General features: G+C 42.4%; 5 protein-coding genes and 1 long non-coding RNA gene across 11 annotated transcripts; 3 read left to right on the forward strand and 3 right to left on the reverse strand.

Moving 5' to 3' along the window:
• The first annotated feature begins 63 nt into the window (after positions 1–63).
• On the forward strand, positions 64–2,540 carry LOC116919742. 4 transcript variants are annotated; one of them, XR_004392032.2, is made up of 6 exons: positions 65–409; positions 466–662; positions 769–956; positions 1,048–1,189; positions 1,292–1,717; positions 1,782–2,540. It is a non-coding gene; the product is annotated as an uncharacterized LOC116919742 (long non-coding RNA). The 4 variants fall into 4 exon arrangements; XR_004392031.2 differs by having other exon boundaries at positions 67–409; positions 1,289–1,717; XR_004392029.2 differs by having other exon boundaries at positions 64–409; positions 1,048–1,717.
• Positions 2,532–11,254, reverse strand: LOC116919747 (dual specificity tyrosine-phosphorylation-regulated kinase 2). Its single transcript, XM_032925765.2, has 3 exons — positions 10,952–11,254; positions 8,632–10,525; positions 2,532–5,959 (listed from the first exon to the last, which is right to left on the reverse strand). The coding sequence occupies exons 2-3, from the start codon at positions 10,054–10,056 to the stop codon at positions 4,787–4,789; spliced, it is 2,598 nt and encodes an 865-aa protein (XP_032781656.1). The 5' UTR covers positions 10,057–10,525; positions 10,952–11,254; the 3' UTR covers positions 2,532–4,786.
• A 416-nt stretch (positions 11,255–11,670) lies between these two features.
• On the reverse strand, positions 11,671–15,136 carry LOC116919748 (OTU domain-containing protein 5-B). 3 transcript variants are annotated; one of them, XM_032925767.2, is made up of 8 exons: positions 14,868–15,136; positions 14,397–14,557; positions 14,081–14,330; positions 13,808–13,963; positions 13,563–13,719; positions 12,824–13,504; positions 12,545–12,757; positions 11,671–12,483 (listed from the first exon to the last, which is right to left on the reverse strand). In XM_032925767.2, the coding sequence occupies exons 1-8, from the start codon at positions 14,997–14,999 to the stop codon at positions 12,470–12,472; spliced, it is 1,764 nt and encodes a 587-aa protein (XP_032781658.1). In that variant the 5' UTR covers positions 15,000–15,136; the 3' UTR covers positions 11,671–12,469. The 3 variants fall into 3 exon arrangements, with proteins under 3 accessions (XP_032781658.1, XP_032781657.1, XP_045026886.1); XM_032925766.2 differs by having other exon boundaries at positions 12,545–12,763; positions 14,868–15,135; XM_045170951.1 differs by having other exon boundaries at positions 11,671–12,763; positions 14,868–15,135.
• Positions 15,137–15,507: 371 nt separating this feature from the next.
• On the forward strand, positions 15,508–17,164 carry LOC116919752 (zinc transporter ZIP3-like). The gene is given in 2 exon segments (XM_032925778.2): positions 15,508–16,825; positions 16,827–17,164. Coding segments are annotated over 2 exon segments (1,122 nt in total). The 5' UTR covers positions 15,508–15,796; the 3' UTR covers positions 16,920–17,164.
• LOC116919751 lies at positions 17,031–18,646 on the reverse strand. The gene is made up of 2 exons (XM_032925777.2): positions 17,746–18,646; positions 17,031–17,672 (listed from the first exon to the last, which is right to left on the reverse strand). Exons 1-2 carry the CDS (start codon positions 18,507–18,509, stop codon positions 17,267–17,269), a joined length of 1,170 nt encoding a protein of 389 aa, XP_032781668.2. The 5' UTR covers positions 18,510–18,646; the 3' UTR covers positions 17,031–17,266.
• Positions 18,647–18,650: 4 nt separating this feature from the next.
• LOC116919745 (dynamin-binding protein) lies at positions 18,651–24,831 on the forward strand. Its single transcript, XM_032925759.2, is given in 17 exon segments — positions 18,651–18,768; positions 18,909–19,089; positions 19,195–19,316; positions 19,413–20,598; positions 21,117–21,210; positions 21,277–21,445; positions 21,513–21,692; positions 21,769–21,918; positions 21,994–22,233; positions 22,321–22,557; positions 22,631–22,792; positions 22,852–23,034; positions 23,097–23,227; positions 23,229–23,319; positions 23,387–23,576; positions 23,657–24,111; positions 24,169–24,831. Coding segments are annotated over 17 exon segments (4,089 nt in total). The 5' UTR covers positions 18,651–18,663; the 3' UTR covers positions 24,382–24,831.
• Positions 24,832–25,939: the final 1,108 nt, after the last annotated feature.

The following is a 25,939-nucleotide window of genomic DNA, read 5'->3' on the forward strand; positions in this document are numbered from 1 at the left end:
ACCTAGCGGAAAAAACTAGAGGCTGATAACTGCGACCCTGTTTCATTGATTTTGTTCTCTACGCGGCAAGAAGACACAAGAACACAGGCAGAGGTCTACTTCGTTGATTGGGAGACATTCATTACATTTTATCGCCACCCGTGCAACGTTCACCAGCCAAGGCCTTCCAAATGCTCACCGAAACGCGATCCCTACAGGCTTGTATGAATATTGGAGCTCCTTGTAGGGCTTGGAAATCATCTAGAACTTGGTCTATGATGGTAGACAATAAAGGCGAAATATGCAGCTTTTCAAAGCTAGAGCTTGTTTCAAAAGCCCAACTGCGTATAGTCAAACAGGATCAAGGATAATGTTTCTGAATCGTATATTTCGGGTACGATCGATATCCAGCCGGCAAAGCAAAGCCAAGGTACCAATATTTGCCAATACGTGACAACAACATTCGTTGAGTTCTTTGGATTTTAGAATCCAGGAGAAACCAATAGATTTTCGTCGTTGGAAGCCCGTGCAGTCCAAACAGGTCACCGTTACGAAATTCGGGAAATCTAAAACCACAAGAGCCTTCTTCCTATTTATTACGCTGTACAATTGGAATACTGTAGTATACATTGTAACCGCAAACGCCAGCTTGCACATCGATCGTCCTAGTTCCGTACACTTCGGTGAGTATAATACACTTTTTGTTAATTACTTCGATTAGAGAACTGGAAAATAAAAACAAAAAATGAAAAAAAAAAAAAAAATCGTGATAATAATAAATCTCTTAAGTCCATTAGCCATGGCTTAGAACAGCCAATAGATGGACACATGAAGTGTGTGCGCGGACCAAATTGTAACGCGATACTTAAACTTGGAGAGGGTTGATACGATGTTGCGAAGGTTGGAAAAGCCCTGCGTGAACTACATGAAACTGCGCATGATGGCAACGTATGTGTTGAACCAGGACTACTGCATATGTAAGGACTTCAGGAGAAATATTGGGAAACCTTATTTGGGTCGAGTGTGATACTCGACCTTTATTTCATGTTTCATGTTTGTTTTCTTTAGTTTAAAGACTCTGGGCTGGCGGTACCATCGCACCGAATGGGTGTCGTCAGACGTCGTGTCTGGAGCCTAAAATAAAAGCCTCTACAGACGCTCACAGTCGAGCTAAAATAAAAGAGACCGAAGAAAGAGATGAACCAAAAGAGTGAGCGAGCCCCTCCGTCTCTCGAAGAGGAGAGCCTCACAAATTGTGAGAGAAAGAAAGAGAGAGGAGACTGGTGATATTTTCCCTTTTTTTTTTTAGCAGGATGGAAAGAATTTAAGAAACCGGCAGAGAGAGCAAAGAAAGTCTTGACTCATCGTGACCTTCTCTCGGAGAGATCTGACGTCGTTTCTTGGTCAAAACTTTCTCTGTTGGTCTCGAAATTAAAGTCGGCAGACAGGATCTTTTCTTCTCTTCTTTCGATTCTCTTCTTTCTATTGGATTTCATTTTGTTTCGTGTCTGATTTAGGGCAAGGGGCCGTCTCATGTCAAACACGAGCGGCTGCTTTCGATTTCGTCTGTCCCTATACCGGAACGGCAAAGTTTACCTGCAACACGAATGTTGCACGAATCGAATCAACGACTTTCATTTGATCAGATACCAATGGCAACAATAAAAAATAAAGTAAAGAAAAAAGGCGAATGAATGAAACCGTTCACTCCCTTCCCATGAAGTCACGCCATGCATAGGTAGGCCAAATTCATTTGTTTCGAATACGCGTTCTCTCCTTTTTCTTCTTGCCTTGATGTACAGGATAAATCCTAATTTCAATGTTCAGACCCTAATCAAAACCTCGTCGGCCGTCTGGTAGACAAGTGAAAGAATGTCAGCCGGATATAATTCATTCCATGGTGAAGGACCTTCTTGGATAGATTCACGCCTGTATTCTTCACAATGCACGATTGGCATCAAGGTCGTCAAACGACATAAAGCTGCGGTCAAGTTAGTTTCTTTCTCATCCGGTCTGACTGCTTTCTGAAAACGAAAAAAAATAAATAAAAAAGAGAAGACAATAAGAACATTCTCTCGGGAATTGTCTCCCTGCCGACAAGGTGTACAGCCAGAACCAAAAACTGCAACTATATGCTCTGAGTTATTGGTTCCCTGGAAGAAAAAGAAAACATGACTAATTCTCACTGGTGAGTCAGACTACTTACGCCAACAATAATCCCACTCGAAATTAAAAAAAAAAAAAAAAAAAAAAGGGCGTCGAACCTTTGTCGCGATGAGCTTGAAAAATTAAACCTGTCGCCAGTCCAAGTTATTCCACGCATAATAAACAAATATAATTTGAAACTTGACAAACTTTCGACCCTGAGCGGCCAGGAATAAATAGATCATCGACCAACCTTAACCCAGTTTTTATCTGAATCGGGAGCGGATCACATGACGTCGTTCGGCTAATCGATGAAGTGCGTATCACCTCTTTCCTGCAACCAACCAACTGGATATGTCTCTCTTGGTGCGTTTATATGCAGTATTCATCAAAAATAAAAATTCAGGTGATTCTTACGAGTTTTTTTTTCTTTTCGCTGTCTTGTCGACTTAAAATCACGTTCAATACTAACATACGAGGAGGAACACAAAAGAGAATCGTAGAGAGATGGGAAACATGAGGGAAAAATTGGTTTGAAGCCCACAAGACATTGTGACACAATCAGTCATTCACTTCATTACTATCGTCCAAAATACAAGGCCAAACACACAGCATTAGAGCAGCAGTAGCAATAGCGATACTCGGCACTTTCACGCATACGCACGCACACGACAGAGCATCAATTAAAAAAAACATAAACAAATACACATAGAGAGAAAGAAATAGAGAGATGGATAGAGAAGGACAGCGAGAGTCGACGGTCGGGGCAAGATGATTTTCGGATCTCTAGCGAGAGTGAGAAGTGAACAACGCAATAAAGCTTACTACGATGCATTTTGGTCATGACAACGAGGACTACGGAACAAGTTTGGAGAGAAGAGACAGATGCTTTCTGCTGGGGGAGAATTGCGTGTATGATTCCCCTCCGCGAATTTTTCAAGATCCTTCCGAAGACCCTGAATGATCGGTGGCTTTTTCCGTGCTCGGGGAAACTAACATTTCGCCACGGCAGCTTCATGACCGAAAAGAGACAACGGTTTTAACCGACGAGGACGCAATGACGCTGGGCACTGAAAGAGAAAACATATTTTCCCCTCGAGGTGCGATCAACTATTTGCTGAGCGACGGTATTCCTTCTCTGTATGCGAGGATCCAAATCAAATGGTATGAAATAATACGTTTCTTCTCTCACGTGTACAAGAAGAAGCAGAGAGAACGTTCGGAGAGGAATCATGTTTGTCAACAAAACTATAATGGACATTCTAAACAATGCTACACTTGTTCCTGTTGCGGGTGTCATAACGTGAGTCGCCAATCGAAACGAGTTTTTTTTTCTGAAACAAAAGATGGGCAAATTACAATGGGACCGTTGCTCTCATCGACCAAATCATTAAAAATATTGGGAAAGGGATGCAAATTAAAAAAAAAAAAAAAAATCATTCTGAGAGAATGTTGTGGAGAGAAACTACAGATTATTTGCCGTCTCTGCACTTTTGTTTGGCTCTGGTCAAAGGTAATCGCCCAAATGTCACTAAATAATTCCGTTCTTTTTTTTTTGTCTTTTTCTTTTAAATAAATTTGTTTTTCTTTTAAGATTTTTTTTTTTTTTTTTTTTTTGCGTGTTGATATGGCGACGTCCAAAGACAGAACTTCGACCCAACACAGTACACACACAAAAAAAAAAAAAAAAAAAAAAAACTATTGAAAAGAAAAGAAGGAAATGAAAGAAATAGGAAAAAATATGAAAAAAAAACAAACAAACAAACAGAAAGAAAAAAACAATAGTAAAAACGTGAAAACTAGTCCAGAATCAATGAATGAGCAACATTCCCAAATCTCCCTTCTATAATTATGTGTCTTATTTTTATTTTGTTTGTAACCACCCGGAGGAACCTAAACTTCCTCAGCGATATCCTTGCAGACAACGCGAGCGAGAGATCATCACGAATGAGCGAGTGGGTGTGGAAGAGAGCTTCTGCTTTTTAAAAAAATTTCGTCGTCGCCTTCTTCAATCCGTTTTTTTTTTTTTAGCCCACCCTAGTGTGACGTTCCATGCCTCGTTCGGGAGTTGAAATAAGAAGCAAGACAATTCGTCAACGATCCGCGGAGATCAGAATTTGATAAGGAGATAGAGACAGTCCGTTTTCAGCTTCTTCTTCTTCGTTCTTTTTTCTTCTTCATCTTCTTCATCTTCTTCAAAGTAAGCGTGCACTAGCGAAATAAGAGATTTCTGCGTTCTTCCTTACCCTTGAGTGTTTTGCTTTCCACAGAAAGGAAAAACAATTCCGAAAACAGGGTAATACAAGAAGTCGACAACGGCTGATGACTTTTATCGTTTGCTGCTCCTCGAAATAGATGCGTAGGGGGAGGGGGGAGAAAGACAGTTGACGAGACACAAAGTCAAGCGTACAGGGAGGACGCATATGCTGTCGATGGCTTCTCACGACGAATGTTTCGTCCATGTCGCGTGAAATGAGAATGCCGGGGTAAAATACATATCAAGTAAAAATCAGAGAGAAGATGAAACCGAGAGCGCGAAAGAAAGAAAAAAAAACCAAAAAACAAAAAAACAAAGAAGAATAGTTTAAAGAGATTGGTGTTTTGTATAGGGGCGAGGGAGGTGGGGTAAAAACTTTCGGTCCAAAAAACCCTCCCCGGGGTTTTAGGACGAAACCCCGTTTGGGTAGCACGAGTGATCAATGACGGGTAACCGGGTAGAGTATCGTCTTTGCCCGGCCGCTGCCGCTGGACCCGTCAGTGTAGAAGCTAAAGAGCCGGTACTGCCGCTGTGGGGTAATTTGGTCGCCACAGACATGCCGCCAGAAGCAGTTGCCGAAGAGCTTCCTTGGCCTGCCAAAGCTAGTGCTTCGTTCATGGCAGCTCGTCGGGTCCGCATAAAAACCCGGGTCGTCACCGGTGGCCAAGCTCCTCCTCCATTCTGTTGTTGCTGTTGCTGTTGTTGACTACTCCCGGCAGCCGAGGTCGACGTACCAACCGAAGATGTAGACTGTTGAACCATGACTGTTGTCCCATTTGATGAAGTCGTATCACCAAGGACCATCAGGTCTCCAGTTCCACCACTGGAACGGTCGCTGATGCAACCGCCATTACCGCCACCGGGACCTCCACCAAGACTATTGGTCCCGCTACCTACGCTGCCCGTACTCGACGTCCGCCAAGGCGCTTGTCTAGCCGGACTCTCAACGGCCGTCGATTTGGCCGGTGTTCGTGGCAAGCGGCGTCTAAGCCAGCCGTGCCGCAAGGCCTCATCCGGAGTCATACGGGTCTCTGGATCCCAGTCAAGGCATCGCGAGATGAAGTCAACAAAGAGCGTTTCATCTTCGGACCACTCGGCGGCACTGATGCCGTTCGTGGCCGCATTGGCTGCACTGTTGGCGGTGGTGGCCTTGTATCCCTGTCCTTTGGCTTTAAGGGCTGTGGCCAAACTCCGGTAACCGGGTGGCCCACGCGGTTTACCTCGTCTAGACGACCCGCCTTGCAGCTCGATGGTTCCGTCCGGCCTCGTCGTGGCCATGCAATAGCGAGGGTATCCCTTGGAGCTGAAGAACATTTTGGCTCGTTTTGATTGCTCGATGAGCCTCGGTGGCGGCATGCCCAGTAATTCAATCATGCAGGCCAGTTGGTCCGATTCGTCCTCGCCGGGAAGAAGAGGGTATCCGAGATGGAGCTCAGCCAGGATGCACCCCAAAGACCACATGTCGATGGGAAGGCCGTAGCGCAGGCCCAGAATGACTTCGGGAGCTCGGTAGAAGCGCGACTGGATGTACGTGTAGACCCGATGGTTCTCGTAGCAACTCGAGCCAAAATCGATAACCTACAGGAACGGGATGGGAAGAAAGAGAAAACGAAGAGAAACGTAAATATGAGAGAACACAAGGAACTACTCAACTGGAGTTGCTTGATTGTAATTACCAAGATTACATTACAATTGGGAACTGAATCGATTAGCAACAAGGTTGCCAAGTGACAAAAGAACCAGTTCTTATCAGATCACGCGAATCTCGAAGACTAACAAAACCACTGGACTCATCGAAGAGAATGATGTCGTGCATTGCAAACTTTTCGATAACATTCTAAGATCGCCTTTTTTTTCTTTTTCTATTCAAGTGGCTGGTAAAAGAGGCTAGCAGCTACTGAATGTGAGCTCCAAACACCCTAAATAGACGGCCAGATGCGTCAGAAAAGTAGCAGACGGAAAACAAGAGCCTTTTTTTTCTCTATTTAAAATCAAGCAGACGTTGTTGATTAAAAAGGCTGCACAGGAAATGAAGAGTTCCAAATCGGGAACTCGACCAAGGCGGAAGCTTCGTGCCTCCAAACCGACCACTAGTACACAACACACCTGACAACAAAGATGGCGTTATATTGCGTTCTCTTCTTTTTGCACCTCCTTGGCAGTGGCCCTGTTCTATTTTTTTTTTTAGCAAAAAAATACAGACAAACAAAAAATCATTCACACGAATCGGAAGCACCTTAATGTGTTTCTTGTGGCTCGATGACGCTCCCGACCTCATTCAGCAATGGACTAACAAGATCGTCGTCGGTTTTTTTTTATCATTGACCATTTCAATATAGGTCAACGAGGAGGTGGGGGAAGTTGGGATCTGCCTGGACGGTTGATTGTCCAAGACGAATAGAAGTCCAAAGAGAAGGGGAAAAATGAAAAAGGCAGGGGAAAAAAACAGGGAATAAGAAACCAGAAGAATAATTCCAAGCTTCCAAGGTTGGAGTGGGCGGCTCCGTCTTCTTGGCATGGCAACGTTGTGTACAGTGAAAGTCTCGAGGCTTTAGGAGGGGTGCGAGACTTTGCTGGGGCGCACAACTTCATGGCCACCATATATTCTTTGAAACATTTTTTTGTGCCCTTCACGAAGTTCGACCAACCGAATACTGGAATAATACTATCTTTACTGATCCAAAGCGCCAATACACAGCAAATATGATACATTCAAAAACTGGCAAAATGGAGAGAAAAAAGAAAAAAAGAAGTATGCGACTTGCTGCTGCTCCAAGCGTTCCCCAATCGGCGCCACAAATGACCGCCCTTGAACTGTGACGCCGGTTCCCAGGCTTGTATAGCGCTGCAGACAACCCTCGAGTGCAGTTCACTTTCCAATTAAGAAAATCACAATGAACCAAGTGGCAGCAAAAACAAGCCTATCTCCAGTTTAACAGGAGCCACATCTGATTTTTCCCCCTTCTTTTAACAATCTCATTCGTTGTCACGGCCAAGAGGCGCTTCCACCAAAGAGAAACGTGAAAGCTGGCAACCAAGAAATGGTTTCTCTTTTATCATCATCGTATGCAGCGCACACGGCAACAGCTCGCCGCCAGTTTCTTCAAGTTTTGTCTTGCTTAAGCCTGTTCTTCTTCCTGCACCTGTTGGTGTCCATTTTTTTCTTCTCTCTTTTACTCCTCCTCGGCTTTCTTTCTACACAGCTGGCTGGGCTCAAGAAAGCCTCAACAAAGGGAGAAAGGAAGAAGACGAGGGTTGGCAAACCCACACCAGGTGGCTGACCCAATGTGCTGGGAAGCAATGGGTAAGAAAAAGCAAAAGCCCCACGGAACCAGTCGGCAGCCCCTTCTAGGGTCAGTGCAGGTCAAAGTGTTTCCTGGGAACAAGGAACCCATAGAGGCGGATTCGTCTTTGAGAAAGGGGGAATATTTATGATTTAAATCCCACCATCACTACTCACTCCACCACCCCCTCTCTTCCAACATCTTTTTCTTTTGTCCAAGTGGCCCTAGTCTCAAATCTTTGGGAGTTCTTTCCCCTCTCTTTTTCTTCTTTCACACGTGAAATATACAGAAAATGGCCGTTTCCTTAAGAAAAACATTTTTCGTATGATTGGGATACGCAGCTTCGATCAAGTTGCGCGTGCTGCGCAGAGACTGGACAACCCAACGGAGAAAATCGATCGGCAGTGTCACAAGGAAACCTTCCTTTCGCTGTCTCCGTTCTCTCTCTTTCTCCCTCCTTCCCCCCCGAGATAATGAACCCCGTGTGCCATAAAAATCCTTCAAATTAGAACGACGAAGAGACTATATTTACATGTAGACCTGTAGACAATATTCGGCCAACGGAAGTGTTTCTTTTTCGAGGGTCTATTGCTCTTCAACAATGCGGATCGAATAAAGTTACCAACTAGAAATGAAGCCCTTTCCTCACACAATAAAAAATAACGCGCGCGCGGTTTTCCATCGAACCCGGAACACAGTTAATCGAAAATTTCCATCATCCCGCTATATTTTTTCGTCTTTTGAGTCCCTAGTGAGAACGTTTCGGTTTCTTTCCCAAGGGTCCCGTTTCTATTCCGTGTACTCCCGGCACGCAACCAACGCCGTCCAGTTCATCCGACCGACCATTACATCCCCCCTCCCCCCTCAAAAAAAGAAAGAAATGAACTCATGGTGGTAGTGGTGGGTGGAGAAAGAAAGAGACATGGAAAAAAGATAAATAATTACATTTAAGAAATATATACTAACTTTGATGCCACTGCGACCCTGCTGTTTCAGTAGGACATTTTCAGGTTTCATATCACAATGGATGATGCGGTTGCGAGCGAGGGCCTCTAAACACTGAAGAAGCGAATGGGCGAACTTGCGGACCAGCTGCAGGCTGAAGCCCTGGAACTTGTTCTTCTTAATCAACTCGTAAAGGTTGATAGAGAGCAGTTCAAAGGTGATGCAGACATGATTGCGAAAAACGAAACAATCGTGCAAATGAATAACATTCATTTTGTTATCCTTGTCTTGCTTTTTCAAATGCTCCAGGATTTTAATCTCCTCTTGGGCTTGTCGATGGAAACGGGGTTGGTTGCGGACCATTTTCAATGCCACGTAGACGTGGTTCTTGTGGTCGTAAGCTTTCACCACCTGGCCAAAGCTGCCCTTGCCAATGACTTTGAGTACTTCGTAGCGGTAGGCCACGTGGTCATGGACGACGTGGATGTATGAATCTTGTTCGTCATCATAGCCCGAGTTGTGCGTTGACAGAATAGGCCGCTTCTTAGCCATAGCGCCGATGAAGTAGACATGAGGGTAGTTGAGAATCTCCTGGCATTCGTACGGAGTCAGGACGTTGCTGAAGTACTTGAGCACCTCCTCCGGCTGTCGTGGCTTGGCTTTGGGTTTCGTAACTACTCCATTACCCGTTCCATTGCTCTTACTACCAGACGAAGAGCTCTGCTGTTGCTGAGACGGTGGACTGTCACTAGGCATTTCGGATGATTGAACGTGTGGAGTCAAAATGGGCAACAGAGCAACTCCTTGCGGTGGATGAGCGTTCAAATGTTGTTGTTGTCCGTTGTTACCCAACGAATTCAACGATGGATGAGTATTGGACGACGAAGTGGGTAGAGGTAGAGAGTGATGAGGAGGCACAGCGACGGGTAGAGACTGTTGATGTGGTTGCCACAGCATCGACGAGGAATCGTCGATCTGGCCTACACCACTCAGAGATGGCGGAGGAGGATAGAGAGATTTGAAATGTCCGATCGTCCTCTCGTCGAGACCACAGAGGTGTGGCATAGAAGGAGAAGTCAGACGGAGAGGATCCAACGGTCCACCCGCAAGACCCAAGGCGGCTCCAAGTTCTACGGAAGGCGCAAATGAGTTGTGCGAATGATGATGGTGGTGCTGTTGTTGCTGCTGTTGATGATGATAGGTTGGAACACCGTTATTTCCCGTTGTGGCACTACCACCGCTGTGGTGCTGAGGATAAGCGCCGGCAATCGATAATGGGGCGCCGTAGGGCAACGTGAAGGCGAATGGATTGCTGTTTTCCTCCGTATAGTGATGCGGGATGGCCGATGGATTGAGAGCGTTGATTTCGTCGTTGCTTGCTTGCTGTGCCGCTACGGCTGCCGCCAGTCCGCCCCAGCGCGTGTTCATGAAATAGCCCAGCGACATCGCCAAACTAACCCACACACACAACACCCACCCTTTTCCCCCAACACACAACAGCTAGGGCTACCTTTAGCCTGGCTTATTCCTATCTACTTTTTGAGTGATGGGCACAGGCAGAATAAATGATTCTGGGTTGTAATGGGACATACACAAAAAGAACAGGAACACAACCTCGAGCCTTTTTGGTTGTGAGAAGAAAAAGGCTCTATCACAGAAGCCTGATCATGGCTCCACTTTCTTTCTTGACTGATCACACAAGCATTCTCTTCTGCCGTGCCTAGTAGTGTGTGGTTCTGCAAGTGATTGGGTTGGCTATTAACCACAATCAGAGCCCGAGCTGGTACAACAAAAGTTTGTGACAGCAATGGGCACTGTCTGGTTGGCTGTTGACTTTTGGTGTGGTGGCTTCTGTTGTACCGATCCCATCGGCGATTTCTTGTGTTGGTGTGGTTATCCTTGATAGAAAATGGTCCTGAAAGACAAAGGCAGATGATCAGTGTCAAAAAATCTCCAAAAAACCTCCTTTTTCTAAAGCGTCCAAACAGAAACAATTGACCATCGTCGAGAACAAAACAGCATAAAAACCCCGTAGGCAACACAAGGGCCTAGTCTTTCTTTAAAAATAAAACTATATATCTAGAATTTCACCCGCCATGTTTTTTTCTATCCCCCTTCCCATCTCCTTTTTTCTAGAGGGGGTATTTTTTGTGTCTGGTCCCCTCCACCCCTCCCCCATATTATTTCCTTCCCCCCTTCCCACCCCCTCACCATGGCTCCGTCGAGTTGGGAATCCATCCACCCTCTAAACACAGACAGACACAAAGAGAACCCATACAGGCCGTAGATTTTTTCCATAAACCAAGCATCACATGCACATAACTGTGTGGCGTTTCTTTACCTTCACAGGGTCGACACAAATAACTAATTTTGGGTCATCTGGCTGGTGAGGTTAAAACTGAGAAGACTAAAAACCAAGGCGATAGAAAAACCCAAAATGTCGGACTTCTTTGACGACAGAGTGTGTGCAACGAGAAATTCCTTCTTTGGCCCCACCACACTCGCACACACACACATACACACACTCTTAGAGTTTTTTTCTTTTTTTTTAGGGTGGGAGAAGTGTCGTCGACCGGACCCAAACGCCGAAATCACGGACACACCACACTCTTCAGGCCACACATAAAAGACTGGAAATTCTCTTGTCTGACCGTCGAGGGCGCCACTGCTTCTTGGTCCCTCTAGTGTTAGCTTTTTTCAATATGGCCGATCTGTGACGTTAACTTGGAAAGTCACCAATCAGAAATAAGCTAGACCTGGTCTATACAGTTTCCCCTATCCCCTATGTTTTCTTTCCAACCGCATTTTCGAGCCAAAAGCGGACTGAATTCATGCCCTCTCTGGCCCAAAAAATATATAGGATTTTCTCATTTCTTACTGTGCTGACCGTGGCACATGGTCGTCTTACGTAAAAAAGAAAATCGGCCGTAACCATTTCCTCCAAACGCTCTGCTCTACATATTCATCAAATAGTTTGCTGCATTAGATTTCTCTCAATTTTTTAAAACGAAAAATGTAGTATGCGAGTAGGCGTAAAAACAAGTAGAATATAGTACTGGCTGACGGTAAGTTTCCTTATTATATTTGCATATAGCTTAATTTTGTTGTCTCTTTCATTTTCTTAAATTTTTCGTCATCATCAAATAGATTTATATCTGCAGTACACGGGTGAGATATGAAGAAGAAAGCAGTTGATCTTCTTTCCCATTGACACTAAGTTTAGTGTCAAGAGCAGAAACAGGGAAGAAAGAGATTTAAAACAAACACATGAAAAGCCCAAGAGGTCAGTGATACAAGGAAACATATGATTTAGCTTTCAACAGACGGAAATGGCTAGACGTGGTTCTATCTTATAACTACCAGAAAAAGCTAAACGAAAACAAAAACAGAAGAAACGTGACAAACGAGAAAAAAATAGTGCGAGTTATGGCCATCACATCAGCTGCTGCCAAGGTACGGGGGAGACGTTAGTTAGTTCCAGCATCCGCAAAACGAAATGGAAAACCACGACGAAAGATACTCAAAAGGCACCAGGGCAAGGGGGGCATCTGCGGCTATTTTGACAGGAAAGCTGTGTAACAAATGATTACAATTTACTTTTTTTATAAAGTGATTTTTTTTCTTGCTTCACTGGATTTCAAACGCGGATGACATTCCCTTTTTTTTTGTTTTTTACATGATTTGGCAGCCAGTTTGCGAGCATGGGCGCTGGAGGAGACAAGTATGAGGGAAAGTTCAATCCAATTGTGTCAGTCAGACGTCACTGCAGGTCTAAATGTAGACCGCAAGAATCAAAGATTAGCAATTTTGCATGGAAAAAAATGCCTTTCTTTTGGCTCCTCCTCTGGTACACGCCTCTTTAACTCCCTGCGACTGACGGGGGAAAAAGATAAGAAAGACAGTACGTAAACAAAACAACTGAGTCTGGGTTAACTATTGTTAGTTCCGTTCGCAGTGGTCAGGTCGCTGGATGGATCTGCCATCATACTGTCGCGACTACTCTGATCAACCGGCTTTTCTTCTTGCTGTTCTTTGGGACTATCTTTCGTCTCATCGATAGGTTCCCGGCCCTTTTTCAGCTTATCCAGATACTCTTGTTGAGATGCCGCTAACACCTGAGCCAAAAGTCCGGCATCCTCCCAATCCGCTAAACCTTTTGCAAATTTACACCTCAATTATACTGAAAACTTTTCATGAAACCAACATCCCTTACCAAACATATCGGGTGGCAACTGTCCGAGAAATGAAGCTGTTTCAGCTAATTCAAAACCTGGGCCAAGTCCCCAATCAGGTTTGCTCGAGTTCACCGTGACCGAATTTGATGTTCCTGCAGCAGGCGATGCGATAGGGCTGGTCGAAGAGCCATCTCGACTACTAGATGTGGTAACGCTGCGTGACGTTGACGCTCTCGGAGAAGCATTTGGGGACTTTCGCTGATGCTCTACAAAGGACGGTTTTGGCGAATTGCGTGCAGTAGAAGACGTCGTCGCAGTTGTGCGGGGTGAACGAAGCTCGCAGGCATTTGAAGATGTGGTTGCCGAATGACCAGTACGCTGCTGTTGCCGACTTCGCCGCTCATTTTCTCTGAGCCAGTCAAGGTAACTTTCACGGGCCACTTGCTCTTCGATAGCTTCATTGGTTGCTTCCCAATCCGTAGCTTTAACCTTATCTTCTAACATGGCTTGTTCGATTAGTGTTTCTTCACTTTGCCTCATAGCATCTCCCATTAACTTCTTATCAGCTTGACCAGGAACAAATCCGGGTAAACCAAGGCCTACTCCCACAGTTGCTTTGTACGGATCAACCAGGCTGTTGTAGTGCACTCCACGATGATAGGACAATCGAATGGGTTCATCATCGGTTTGATGTTTACCATGGAAAATGTTGATGGGATCTACAAGAGTTTATATTGACATTAGTAATTAATGACAAAGAAATTGATGAAGACATACCAACACTATAGCAGAAGACTTCAATATGTCTATTGTACATTTCGCTCATAGCTTGCATTTCGATGTGATTCCCGTGTACGTTTTCCAAACGTTTTCTGCTCACGTACGCGGCAAAATCTTCAGTCATGTACTGCGAAAAGTAGTCTCCATTGGCATCCTATTAGAAAACCAGATGAACGAGAGAAGAAAAAAATGTATCCATCATCTCAATAACTTTGTCGGAATACAACATAAAAGTTACTTACGATATAGTCCATACAATGTTTGCGAACCATTGAGTGCATTTCTTGATCACCGTAAATCTGGTCTGAGACGGCACGGAATAAGCATGCTCCGTCTTCACCCATGCGTTTGATAATATAACCTCGCTTCCGCATCTTTTTCTCGAACCATCTCTCCTTCTGAATGCCAGAAAAAAAAAATAATAATGAATAAATAAACAAGAAAAAAAAATAAATAAATAAAAAAAAAAAAAAAAAAAAATAGGGCAATGCCAAGAATGTGTTACTATTAAATACCTGTTCCCATTCTTCTTCAGAAACAGGAACATTTGAAGACGAAGATCTAGCTGGGCCATATTCATCCCCACTGTTGTATCCACTTCCTGATTCATCTTCGTGATAGGAGGATGAAGCTTCTGGCACAGCGTGACTTGGTGTGGGAGAACTCCCTGAGCTTGATGAAGAAGCAACACTGTGTATAGCAGAACTAGTGCTAGGTATGGCTGATGTTGATGAATTTCTATCTCTGTGCTTAGGACGAACCGCTCTGAATAACATTAATAAAGTTTTCAGATCTCAACCAACTATGGTTCTTTTAAAACTGAATTAATACCTGTGAGGGCTAACTCTCATTCTTCTCTTTGTTTGACTAGGACCACTTTCCAGATCATAATCTTCATATCGAGATGATGACTGGCTACTGTGCCCATGGCTATGAGTATGGCTAGATGATGTTCTTCCAGAGAGTCTGGCCACATTCAATGGTTCTGTAACCTATGAAGAAATATGTAAACAATAGTCATAAAGAATTACAAACATTAAGGGTTTGTGAGCACTATATAAATCTGTACTATTAAATTTTTCCCCTATCAGTACTGACTATATGGCAAGGGTGTAATGAACAAAGCACCATTTGCTTTTTATATATACATGGTATCCCAGCTGGGACCAGCCATTTTGATTGACTGTCTCGAATGACAATTGTGGACAGGAATTTAGTTTGGAATTTGTGGACAGGAATTTTACTGAGAAACCGCTTAATAAAGCTTTACTGAAAGGCGAAATCTCAGAAACGCTATTTTACCTGAGGAACTGGCCCAATATGTGTCAGATGGCTATTGTTTCCAACTGAGAGATGTTGAAGAGGGGATCCATCAGTATTAGATTCGGATTCCGAGCGTGATTGCGTTGACTTCTTTTTGGGCAAAATTGTCATGGTGCTTAAGCAAAGATCACTTTCTTCCCACTTTTTACGTCCTCAGAACGAACTCTTAAAAGTTTTCAAGTAATAATCCCTTATCTTTATCCACGTCTTTTCTCGAAAGATGGCCGTGATATTATTCTAAATAAATTATTCGAATGTTGCCACATCGATGGAAAGGAAAGATGTAATATCATTCGATTTTGTCTTTTGTCTAACGATTGCTGATTTTCGAAACTTTTGCCTGTAGCTTAAATTAACTTTGTTTCTTAAATAAAACATGATTAGTTGTTTTTTGTTTTGATTGTGAATTTTTTATTAAAGTAGGCAACCAGGGTTTGATAAAATGTTGACGACATATTCTAGTCTGCTCAGCAAGTATAACATTGTGACATTGAGGGTTTGAGACGGCTTTATCTTGTTCTCTGTGGAATTGGTTTTTTTAAATAGTGCCAGCTTCTTACCAAGAATACGTGTCTCGAAAACTTTGAAGGTAGGAGAATTCATCACATTCAGTTGCCATAGAATTATTGTCGTAGCTATAGCAGGAAGTAAAACGAGAGCAGAAGATCGAACATAACAAAAATACAAATTGGCCGACAGAGGGTGTTGACCGAGCTCTGTTAATTTTTCGCTCAAGGCGCAAGAGAAGTGTTTTCAAGTGTCGTTGTCTCAAGTAGTCGAGTTTTTCCTATACAGAGTGAACGTACACGGTCACTGGCATCTGGTCTGGTGATTGTGAAGAGCGATTTATAACAAAGATAATTCTAAAGACAAAACTTTCCCTTAAAATCACTTCCTAGCAATTAAAGATGGATAGCCAAGTATTGCTGGTGGTTACTGCTCTGATCGTTTATATTGTTATGACAATATGCGCCCTGATCCCTGTATGTATTGTTGCCAAGAAATCATCAAAGGATTGCAATTTTAGCCGTGGCACCGAACGGATAATGTCTTTCTGTAATTGTATGGCCGGGGGTGTCTTCATTGCAATGTGCTTTTTAGGCCTTCTTCCATATGCCCAGGATAAAACAAGGAAAGTACTTGAAGACCTTAATATTTCAACTGACTTTCCTGCGGCAGAGTTTACTTGTATACTAGGCTTCTTCCTTATCATGTCAGTTGAACAACTTATCCTGCAATGTCAACAATCCAAGAACTTACAGAAGGGGACCTGGGACATTCCTCAAAATCTGGACGAGACAGAAAGATCAAGTAAACTGAATTACTACAAGACGGTTAGAGATGAAAGTGCTTCTGAACAATTGCTTGGGAAAAAACCGTTGGAAGTAGTCTCACCAGAGAGTCCTTCTATTCTGAAAGATGTCAGCCTTCCAAGGATCTACCAAAATGTCCCCATGGTCACTTTCAAAGAAGAAGATAGTGATGAATCACTTAGTCCTGGAAAAATACCCCAAGCAGGACCAAACTGTAGCCACCATCAAGTTGAAATGATTCTCAAGAACAAATCAGGGGGAACCCTTCGTTTAGCTTTGCTTTATATGGCCATCAGCATTCATTCGATGTTTGAAGGCATGGCCCTTGGCTTGCAAACAGATCAAATGAAAATTTTCCACCTGTTTTTTGCAATCGTGTTTCATGAAGCCCTCATCGCTTTTTCAGTTGGAATTACGATGGCCAAACAGCAATTAACCCTCCAACAAGGAGTCAAATATATCCTTATTTTTTCTTTGGCTGTCCCTCTCGGGATTTTTCTTGGATTGATTGTTCAACAAGCACCCGGTACCGGTGGGTCTGTCGCCTCCGCGATATTCCAATCCCTTGCGGCCGGGATTTTTTTACACGTCACATTCCTTGAGCTGGTTCCGGCCGAACTGGCCAAATTCCAAAGACAGGATGGCAAAAGTCGCCTTCCACTTTCTTGGATTTGTTGCTATGGCATTAGTAACAATCACAATGGGTTCCCACCATTGAGTCGCCAACGTCTTTCTTTCATAATGATCTACATTGTTTGTTGTCTGTTTTAAACTCCTCGTTGACTCTGGCATGATCGTTGATATTGTGTCCACGTGTTCTCCAGTTCTGAATTTGGTAATCGAAATTTTGTTCATGTTTTTTTGCCTTTTGTTTCGTAAAAGACTAGTCGCCTTGTGAAGATCTGAAGAAAGTGCAATCAAGACGCGTTTGGAAGGCGGAAATAAAAAGAAACTTAACCGAGATGATGGTACAATTTAATTTTAGTACTCCATACTATACAGAACTACAAGACATGAAAAGAAAACTTGATATGATATCTTGATTGAACTCCGGTCTTGAACTGATCACAGCTGCAGCCGGAAGAGATAGAGAAGCTCGTCGTCCGGAGCAATTTCAACTTCCTCTCGGGAATCAGTAGTCGGTTTACTGCCTGGTGCCGCAAATCGAGCGGTGCCTCGCGTTAGATTGCGGTTGACGACTGTTACTCTCTTAAATTGCGACGGAGCCGACATGGCGTTGGCCTGCGCTTTACGTTCACGCTCCGCCCGATGAGCTGCTTCTCGCTTTGCTTTCTCTTGTTCCATAGTCTTTTTCTTGTCAATCACTACTTTGGCTATGATTTTCTTGAGCATGGCAGGGTCGCAAGCATCAACCATTTGCAAGACGTAGTAAGCGTAACGTTCCAGAGCGGCCAAATTACCTAACGGATCACAACTGCTACTTTTGGGAGCGATGAATTGCTTGTACATGCTATAGGTAAAAAATTAACAGAATGCTGCCTCGTTATTTAAATTAAATGCCATTGTCTATTTCGTAGTTTTACCGATGAATTATGGCAAATATTTGGTCATTTAAACCAGATTGCAATCCTCCTCCTCTATTGAAATTCAATCGAGAGGGATGCGTTATCTTTTCTAAATTCTCCACGCCAACATTGCTTTCATTCTTTTCGATTGCGGAGCCGCAACAACGATCCATCAGTTGGCATGCTTGGAAAACCATACGTGATTGGGCGATAACATTGCGTTCCTTGTGAGCCAAGCGGCAACGAATCAAAATAGGATTTTGCATTACTTCCACGATCTTGTCTTCCTCGTCCCTTGACGTTGACGTCGACCTGGACTGTCGTGCGCTTCTTGGAGTTCGTGGTGAAACCTTGTGAGATATAATTTCACTGAGAAAGGATCGATGCTCTTCAAGACCGTCAAGCCAATGTTTTAGTTTTGCTCGCTTGCGAATCAATTCCTGATAAAGCATTCGACTGGTCTGGAGTTCGGATTCTAGTATTCGTCTACGCTCAGCCATGAGCCTACCCTTTTTTTGTAATTCGAGAGTTTCTTGGTCGTCTCGTAGTTGACGTTGATGACACGCGTGAGCTCGTGCAGCTACGTCGTCGGATTCCCGTCTGAGACCGTCTCTCATTTTTCTCCGCCTTTCCTCCACTTCGTGACACGCTCTTTGTAATTGATCGGCTGTATAATCCAATCTTACCATTTCGCGTTTGAAATCCACACAATTTACTAAATAATCGGGTAAATGAGGAAGTTTTATCTGTTCTCGCTTGCCACTCACTTCCTCCGAAGCCATTTTTACTTGTTTCTATCGATTAAACAAATGTCGTGTCCTTTTTAGTTACCGTATCTAGGCAACAACGTTTGGATTTTGCTTGTCCGACGTGATTGTTGTTCTCCGCTTAACAAATCTTGTCTGCTTTGTTTTCAGATCCCTCAGGGACCAGTCGATGGCGAACAATGATGTCCGCTTGCCATTCATTGGACGCGTTATCTACTCATTCCACTCGCAGCTGGAAGGGGAGTTGGCACTGACAAATGATGATCTTGTTCTGGTAACGAAAATTTTTTCGTTATTCAATTTGTTTTTTTTTTATACAGTAAATAGTAGTACACAAAACATTGACATAAATTACTGCGTGGCTTTATGTGGGCCTTTTTTAATCACGGGTTTTTTTTTTCTTTAATTTTCTAGATTACTCAGATAGTAGATCGCTACTGGTTTTATGGCCAATTAGGCAACGATAAGGGCCGATTTCCTCAGAAAAATGTGACTTCTGTCACGCACCTGCCTCCAGCTTTGCCTGGCCAGCCTTATTTTGCCGCATTGGGGGATTTCGATCAGCAACAGGTTGGCGATCTCTCTTTTAAAAGAGGTTGGTAATCTAAACTATTCGTACCGTTTCTGTGCCATTTCCTGCAATTAGACTCACCGTAAAATTGTAACCTACCTTCCGCTTAATCTCGCTTTCGTGTTCTAGGTGAAATTCTACTCGGCCTTAATCGTGTTGACACAAATTGGTGGTTTGGTCGTAGTGCTGACGGCCGAGAAGGTATATTTCCCACTTCCTTAGCTTGGCAAGTAGATCTGCGTCCTGTCCAGGTATTCGTTCCTTCTGAACTTGTTTAGCAAACCTCTCCAGCATCTTGCCAGTTTTTTTTTTTCGTCTAATTATTTTCTTTTCTTTATTTCTTTCAGAATGCATCAAATAGTGGAACCTTAGTCAGAAGAAGAGCCCGTGTTCTGCAACATTTAGTTGCTCAATTACCCGATGAACTAGATCTGAGAAAGGGAGATGAAGTTATTGTTACCGGTACAGCCGACGATGGATGGCTTTGTGGAGAATCTCAAGGAAGAACTGGCATCTTTCCATCTGGCTTCGTTTCGTTCATACCGGAAGACTCACCAAGAATCTCACAAGAACCCATAGCTGCACCCACCTTCTCAGAACCTGCAGCTACATTCTACACGATTAAAGAAGTTGAAAACCACTTGAATGGTAGGCCTTACGGGATCGCCTGTTATGATTTCCATGGCCAGCAGGACGATGAACTCGATTTTTATACCGGCCAGACTGTTTATTTATTGAAGCACGTGAATGCGGAATGGATGGAAGGCGAAGCCAATGGTCGAAAAGGCATATTTCCCACCCTGTTTGTTCGGATTGTCGTTGACTGTGATGATACATCGAAGAATGATCCATCGAAATCGAATAGCTTTTTATTAGATTCAGAAAAATCAAATAACTTATTACTGGATTTTGATCCCCTATTAACGAACGATATTCCTTCCAAGTCGAATCTCTCTTCCAATGAGATAAACAATCGAATGACTAGTGCCACCACCTGGGGGGCTTCTGCTTGCAGTGCACAAATGAGCTTGGACAGTTTCATCACTCGAAATTTGAACCTTTTGGAATCGACTTCATCTAGCCAGGCCTGTGAGAAACAAAGACCGGCGTCATGGTCCCAAACGCTGACAACGCTGCAAATTGAATACTCAAAACAACCCGAACGAAAATTGCCTCCTATTCCGCCTCGACGACAGGAAATTCAATCTATCAACGAACAAACGATCCATCATCATGTTGTATCTGCACAACAATCTGTACAGCCAACCGTACAAACGCTAGATTCCGAACTTGTCGAGAACGAGACGATTATAAGCGTAGGTGGTAATACCAACGATGAAGCGTGTGGAAGCATCTCATTGGAAATGAACGAAAGTGGCGCCTCACGTAAGAGCTACACTAGACCAGCCCCACCACCGCCCACGGACTATCCTCATCGGCGATTCAGCCGTCAAGATTCGTCGGATTCCATCGGAAGTCACCTTCACTCTGGTCCGCAACCACTCAGGCCCGCACCTCAAATTCCTTCTGATAGTAAGTTGTCGTTATTTTTTCTTAAAACTAAAATTTTCTTACATTTTGAATTGAAGAATGGAACCTTTAAATGCGTTACGGTAGCCAGAGGTTTACACATATTGTGCCCCACTTCACTAACAGACCACACTCTAATATTGATTCAGCTAGTAACAGAACTTTGTGGCAAGATGTGGAAATCGTAGAGAACAGACCTGAAAATAAATGCCGAAAAGTTGGTGATAAGAAGCGTGATAAAAAGCAAGGTAAAGCCAGACAACGTATCACTTGGCACACAACGTGAATACAAAGGCAGTTGGCTGGTTGTGGACAATTGGGTGACGTCGCGCAATTTAGTGTTATTAAAAAGAACGGAAAGGAATATTTTCTCATCGCCATGTCACTGGATAGAAACAACACTGAAAATTCAAAAAATGTTACTGTGAATTTCAAAAAGAATGGTATTCCCATGACGATCGTAACTGTGATCTGACAGTATCGAGGGTTGAAGAAAATAACCGATAATGAACTATTTGCAGGTGGTGAAGATCGTGTGGAAGGCCGCCGACAGAGAATCGAAAAAGAGAGACAGCGAAAAATGGAAGAGGAACAACTGCGTGATTTAGAGATGAGGTAACCTAAAGTATTAGAAAACCCTGACCAACCTTTTCCAACATTTTGTTTTACGCAATTTATTAGGAAAAAAGTCAAAGAGCAGCGAGAGAAAGTTATAACTGAGCTCTTAGTGACGGAACGTGAATATTGTCGAGATTTGAGGTTGACCTGCCAAGTTTTTAAATTACGTAATCCCCAGTATCTCGAAGACAAAGGCGTTGACGTTGTAACTATTTTTGGGAACATTTTAGAAGTAAACTTAATCTTGTTTATTTTTTTAAAAATAATGTTTGAAAAATTACAGTGATTTGTTTTCAAAGGTAATAGGACTGTCCGAAACGTTTATCGACCAGTTGAATAAATGCAGGACAAATTGTGAAGAAACCTATTCAGCGGATCATTCTATCGGTAAAAGTTTTATTCAAACAGAGCCCGAATTTCGTCGAGTATATGGCAATTACTGTATTAATCACGATAACGCACAGTTCCTGTTGGAAAAGGTAATCGACCTTGTTCTTTCGTTGCTTTTGATTATGGAGCTAACGTAAGCGTGCCATTTTACTTTGAATTTTTCAGTATGAAAATATTCCAAGCGTCAGCACGGTGTTGGAAGAAGGTGTCGCCACTCTTCGACAGCAGATAGTTTGTTTCAATATGGGTTCGATCATAATTAAGCCTGTTCAGCGTATTATGAAGTACTCACTTATACTGGGTGAATTGATAAAAGTAATTTAACCTTACTACAGCCCATCACCATTTATAGGCCTTATTTTGTTCATTTCTTGTTTGTCTTTTGCATAGTACACCGAGAATGACCATCCGGATAAAAGCAATTTGGTGTTAGCCATGGGACTTATGACTGCTGTCGCTACGTTTATTAACGAGAGCAAGCGCAAGAAAGAAATTGTTCTGAAATATAGAAATTCTGGTCAAGAGGAGAAGCTTAGTACGAAAATCTCTCGTTTAAACATGCACTCCGTGGCCAAAAAATCTTCCAGATTCGGCATGCTATTGAAAACGTCACTTGGAATGGCGCCGACGGTTCGTTGAATCCTCTTTTGTGGCATATCGTATAGTTTCCACTTCATTGGTAAAAATACGCTTGTCAAATGCGATTTATTTTTCCAGACAAGAGATACAGCTTTCGAGGAAGTGGAGATCCGTTTTGGAGAACTGTTTCGTGTCGTCCAAACAGCACTGCGAGACATTACGGCAGTGTGCGATCAGCTGAAGATCACATCAAAGACACAGTTCGAAATATCGGAAGCATTTGCTTTATTTTACGGCGAGGCAAATAGGGTTCCACTGATTGACAATTTTCGCACAGCCCAACGCATGATATACAATCAACATTGGAATTCATTTGTGAGTAAATATGCTTTTGTTATTTTTCCTGTCGTGTTTTTTTTTAAAGAATGGCATCGTTCTCCGTCTTTAGGACGCTTATGTTATCCAACATGTGCGTAATCCTTTGACGGCTCTTTGTGATGCTTGTACAGGTCCCGAAAGGCTAATTGTGAAGAGACGAGACAAGTTGCTTGACTCAAATATCGCTAGCGAACGATTAGCTAGAAACAGAGATCCAGCCATGAGACGCACTGTAAGTATTGAATTTCCATTTCAAGGGATGTAGACGTTTATATTATCTTGTTTGCATAGCTTGAAGAGGAAGAAAATCTAGCCCGGAATACCCATTTGGCTCTTAATAGTCAATTGATGGAAGAACTTCCAGTCATCACAGAGCACGGTTACAGCATATACAGACGTTGCATTTCGTCCTTTTTGCATGCTAGAAAGTTGTTGGTTGGCAGAATTACTAAATCATTATTAGATTTAAATGAGGTATTGTAGATTGGAACTCATGAATTAGCTTCTTTCTAAAATTTTGGACGGTATCTGTTTAGATTTCCGACATTGCCAATCTTCAAGGAGAAATAGATGAAGATTTTTATGTAGCTTACGGCAAAGTCATTGAACGTTTATCAAGGGTGACTTTTATCAACAAATCTTTTCGTCGCACATCTTCTATCGTGACCTACGGATGGATCTGTTTCACCTAGCGATGCTACTCCAGCACGCAATAGGCTTTCAACAGCTTTAGGCAATCATAGCCCTGGGGAAGGAATTGTAAACACCTATACCAATACTTTACTCCCGGTTGTTTGCATATCTATATCTGTTTCACGTGACTCAGGTTGTGCAAAGCCGAGAAACAGTCAATCTGCTTCGTTCAAAATATCAACCTGAGCAGCTGTATATGGTGACCGGTCGCTGTGATATTAAAGAATCCATGGATTTGTCTGCGAATTCCGGCCTGATTGTTAGTGTCATCAAACGCGAGGATCCTATGGGCAATACAGGCCGCTGGTTTGTTGATGCCGGAGGTAGATTCCTACCAAGTCCTAATAGAAAAGAAAAAAAAAAAGTAATGTAATTAATTAATCAATTTTTTTTTATGCAACAGAAGTACGAGGTTTCTTACCAGCCAAACACCTGAGTCTGGTTCCTTCGCCGACATCAGGGCAAACATCAATGCTGAGATCATCTTATTCAACTCAACTATTAAGACCAGAATCCTCTGCATCTTTGGGATCGAATGATGTTAGCGGTGCATCTTGTAATTCTAATTCTTTGGAATCATTAAAGGAAACGTTGTTTTTCGACGAGGAGCCAAATTCAACAAACATGGAAAATATTTATGATTTACCACCTTCCTACGAAGAAGCTCTGGGAACGGAAGGAGCGCACTCCCCCCATCGTTATTGCGAGATAGACGATCTAGCCGAAGAATGTGATGAGAAAGAAGAAGGTGCAACTTGTCCGTCTTCTGAGAAAGCGGAGAGTCCGATCTACGCCGTCATAGAAGATATTATTCCATCAATGGAAAGCAAAGAGGATTTGCCTACAACCGAGAACAATGTAGGGATAATAGTTGCTTGATTTCTATTTGTGCCAACCTAAAATTTGTCTTTATAGGTGTACAAAGTGGAATATCAGTTCCAAAAAAGAACGAATTTGGAGATTGATCTGCATGAAAATGAGCTTGTCACCGTATTATCTAAGCACGATGAGGCCGGAAATTCGGAATGGTGGTTAGTAGAAAATGATAGAGGAATTCAAGGATACGCACCCGCCGCATATCTAACCCAGTTAGCAACCGACACTGCTAATCCAAAATTGTTTGGTTGAATTACGTTATGAATTAGATAATCGAAATAGCTTCTATTGCGAGCTTTGATAAAAATTAAGTTTCTTATATTTGCAGTGTTATCTAAGTGAAACCCATTTTACATATTTTAGAAAACTCAAACTGAGGAACTCTTTTTCTTCATCTTTCTTATAGTCCATACAAGATACAATGATAAAAAATTAAAAGCTATTAAAACATGATGGTCCTTAGCTGTTTTATGAAAAAATACTTTTAAAAGTGAGAAATTGCTCCAGTCTGCTACTGCTTTATGTGATTGAGCGTTTGAACACATCGTCGTATCACTATTTAGACATCATGATTCGACATTGTTGCGTCTTGTCGTCGTGCCTTTGTAAAATTCGATAAATTGTAATGGTTTAAAATTTAGGTTAGGCTATTCATATCTTGTACCTTCCTGGCGTAACAATAAAATGCAAAGTCTTGCCATAGCTACCCGAGCTAAGCATAGTTCAATCACGATGACCAGGAGGTGGACAAACGCATAGGACTTCCTCTTTTAAAATTTCTTTTTTTTTTTTTTTCTCTTTTCCCTGGTTTTCTGTGTTAGTGGCCCTCAGATTTGGCGCGAATTATCAAAAGTAAAGCGTCTGCCATCTTGTCGATAGTAGATTCCATTTCGTTGTTTCATTTGATCATTTCGTTCTTTAATTTTGGTTTTTTTTTTTTTTTTATAAATTGTGTTGCGGAATGGTTAAATGCTTCGTGGTTGGATGTTCTACGGGACACAAATCAGCCAAAAAAAATGATGCTAAGGTATTTAAACCACCCAAAAAAGAAAGGCAATTCATTTTCTGGGGAAAAAATTGGAAAGAAGTGACAGAAAATTTTCTAAAAAAGATCATGTGTATTCTAGACATTTTAAAAAAGAATTCATCATCAAGAACTCTGTAAATGGTGGTGCCCTTTATACTGGAAATTGAGAGATGATGCCATAAGAAATTACACATTTTTTTTTTTTAAATTAGATTAAACATTTCGATGGAAATGACAGCTATATCAGGGATCTTTTGAGCGGTTATTGAAAAAGTTTTTAAAATTTATTTTTTCTTTTTTTGCTGCGAAACACATCAACGTGTGAGATTCCATTTCTAGTCTATGAATACATTGTCCTTCGTTTTCGCTTTCAAGCTAAGTTAAAAAAATGAGATGGATGAGACCAAAAAGTAATCGACACAAGTAAGAAAACTGTCCAAATTGTGATCAATATCGTAATTTTTATTGCATTTTTTTACATTTCAAAAGTGATAAAAACAAACAAAAATTAACATTATTCTAAAAAATAAATAAATTGTAATTGATTTTACGTTATTAGAAACTAGCATTGTGTTAATTTTTTTTTTACTGAACTAAAACACCCTTAAACCACGATGCTTTATCCATAATGGTTAAACTTGGCGCCAGATTTGAGGGCCACTAACACTAGAGAACCTAGCGGCAAAAGTGAGAATAAGAACTGAAACTTGGCATTTTTTTTCCCTCTCGCGTTTGCCCACCTCTCCTGGTACATCGTGGTTCAATGAAGAGAAGGGAATGATC

The sequence above is a fragment of the Daphnia magna genome, linkage group LG3, assembly GCF_020631705.1.
Source record: "Daphnia magna isolate NIES linkage group LG3, ASM2063170v1.1, whole genome shotgun sequence".
NCBI classification, from domain to species: domain Eukaryota; kingdom Metazoa; phylum Arthropoda; class Branchiopoda; order Diplostraca; family Daphniidae; genus Daphnia; species Daphnia magna.

Excerpts from the sequence above, each read along its gene's own strand:
- LOC116919747 (XM_032925765.2), bottom strand. The coding sequence starts at position 10,056 with ATGTCGCTGGGCTATTTCATGAACACGCGCTGGGGCGGACTGGCGGCA. Across the intron at positions 5,960-8,631 it reads AGGGTCGCAGTGGCATCAAA|GTTATCGATTTTGGCTCGAG; the intron begins GTTAGTATATAT and ends CCGTTCCTGTAG.
- LOC116919748 (XM_032925766.2), bottom strand. The coding sequence starts at position 14,999 with ATGACAATTTTGCCCAAAAAGAAGTCAACGCAATCACGCTCGGAATCC. Across the intron at positions 13,720-13,807 it reads AACATTGTATGGACTATATC|GATGCCAATGGAGACTACTT; the intron begins GTAAGTAACTTT and ends GTTTTCTAATAG. Across the intron at positions 12,764-12,823 it reads GTTGCCACCCGATATGTTTG|GTTTAGCGGATTGGGAGGAT; the intron begins GTAAGGGATGTT and ends AATTTGCAAAAG.
- LOC116919751 (XM_032925777.2), bottom strand. The coding sequence starts at position 18,509 with ATGGCTTCGGAGGAAGTGAGTGGCAAGCGAGAACAGATAAAACTTCCT. Across the intron at positions 17,673-17,745 it reads ATATTTGCCATAATTCATCG|CATGTACAAGCAATTCATCG; the intron begins GTAAAACTACGA and ends TTTTACCTATAG.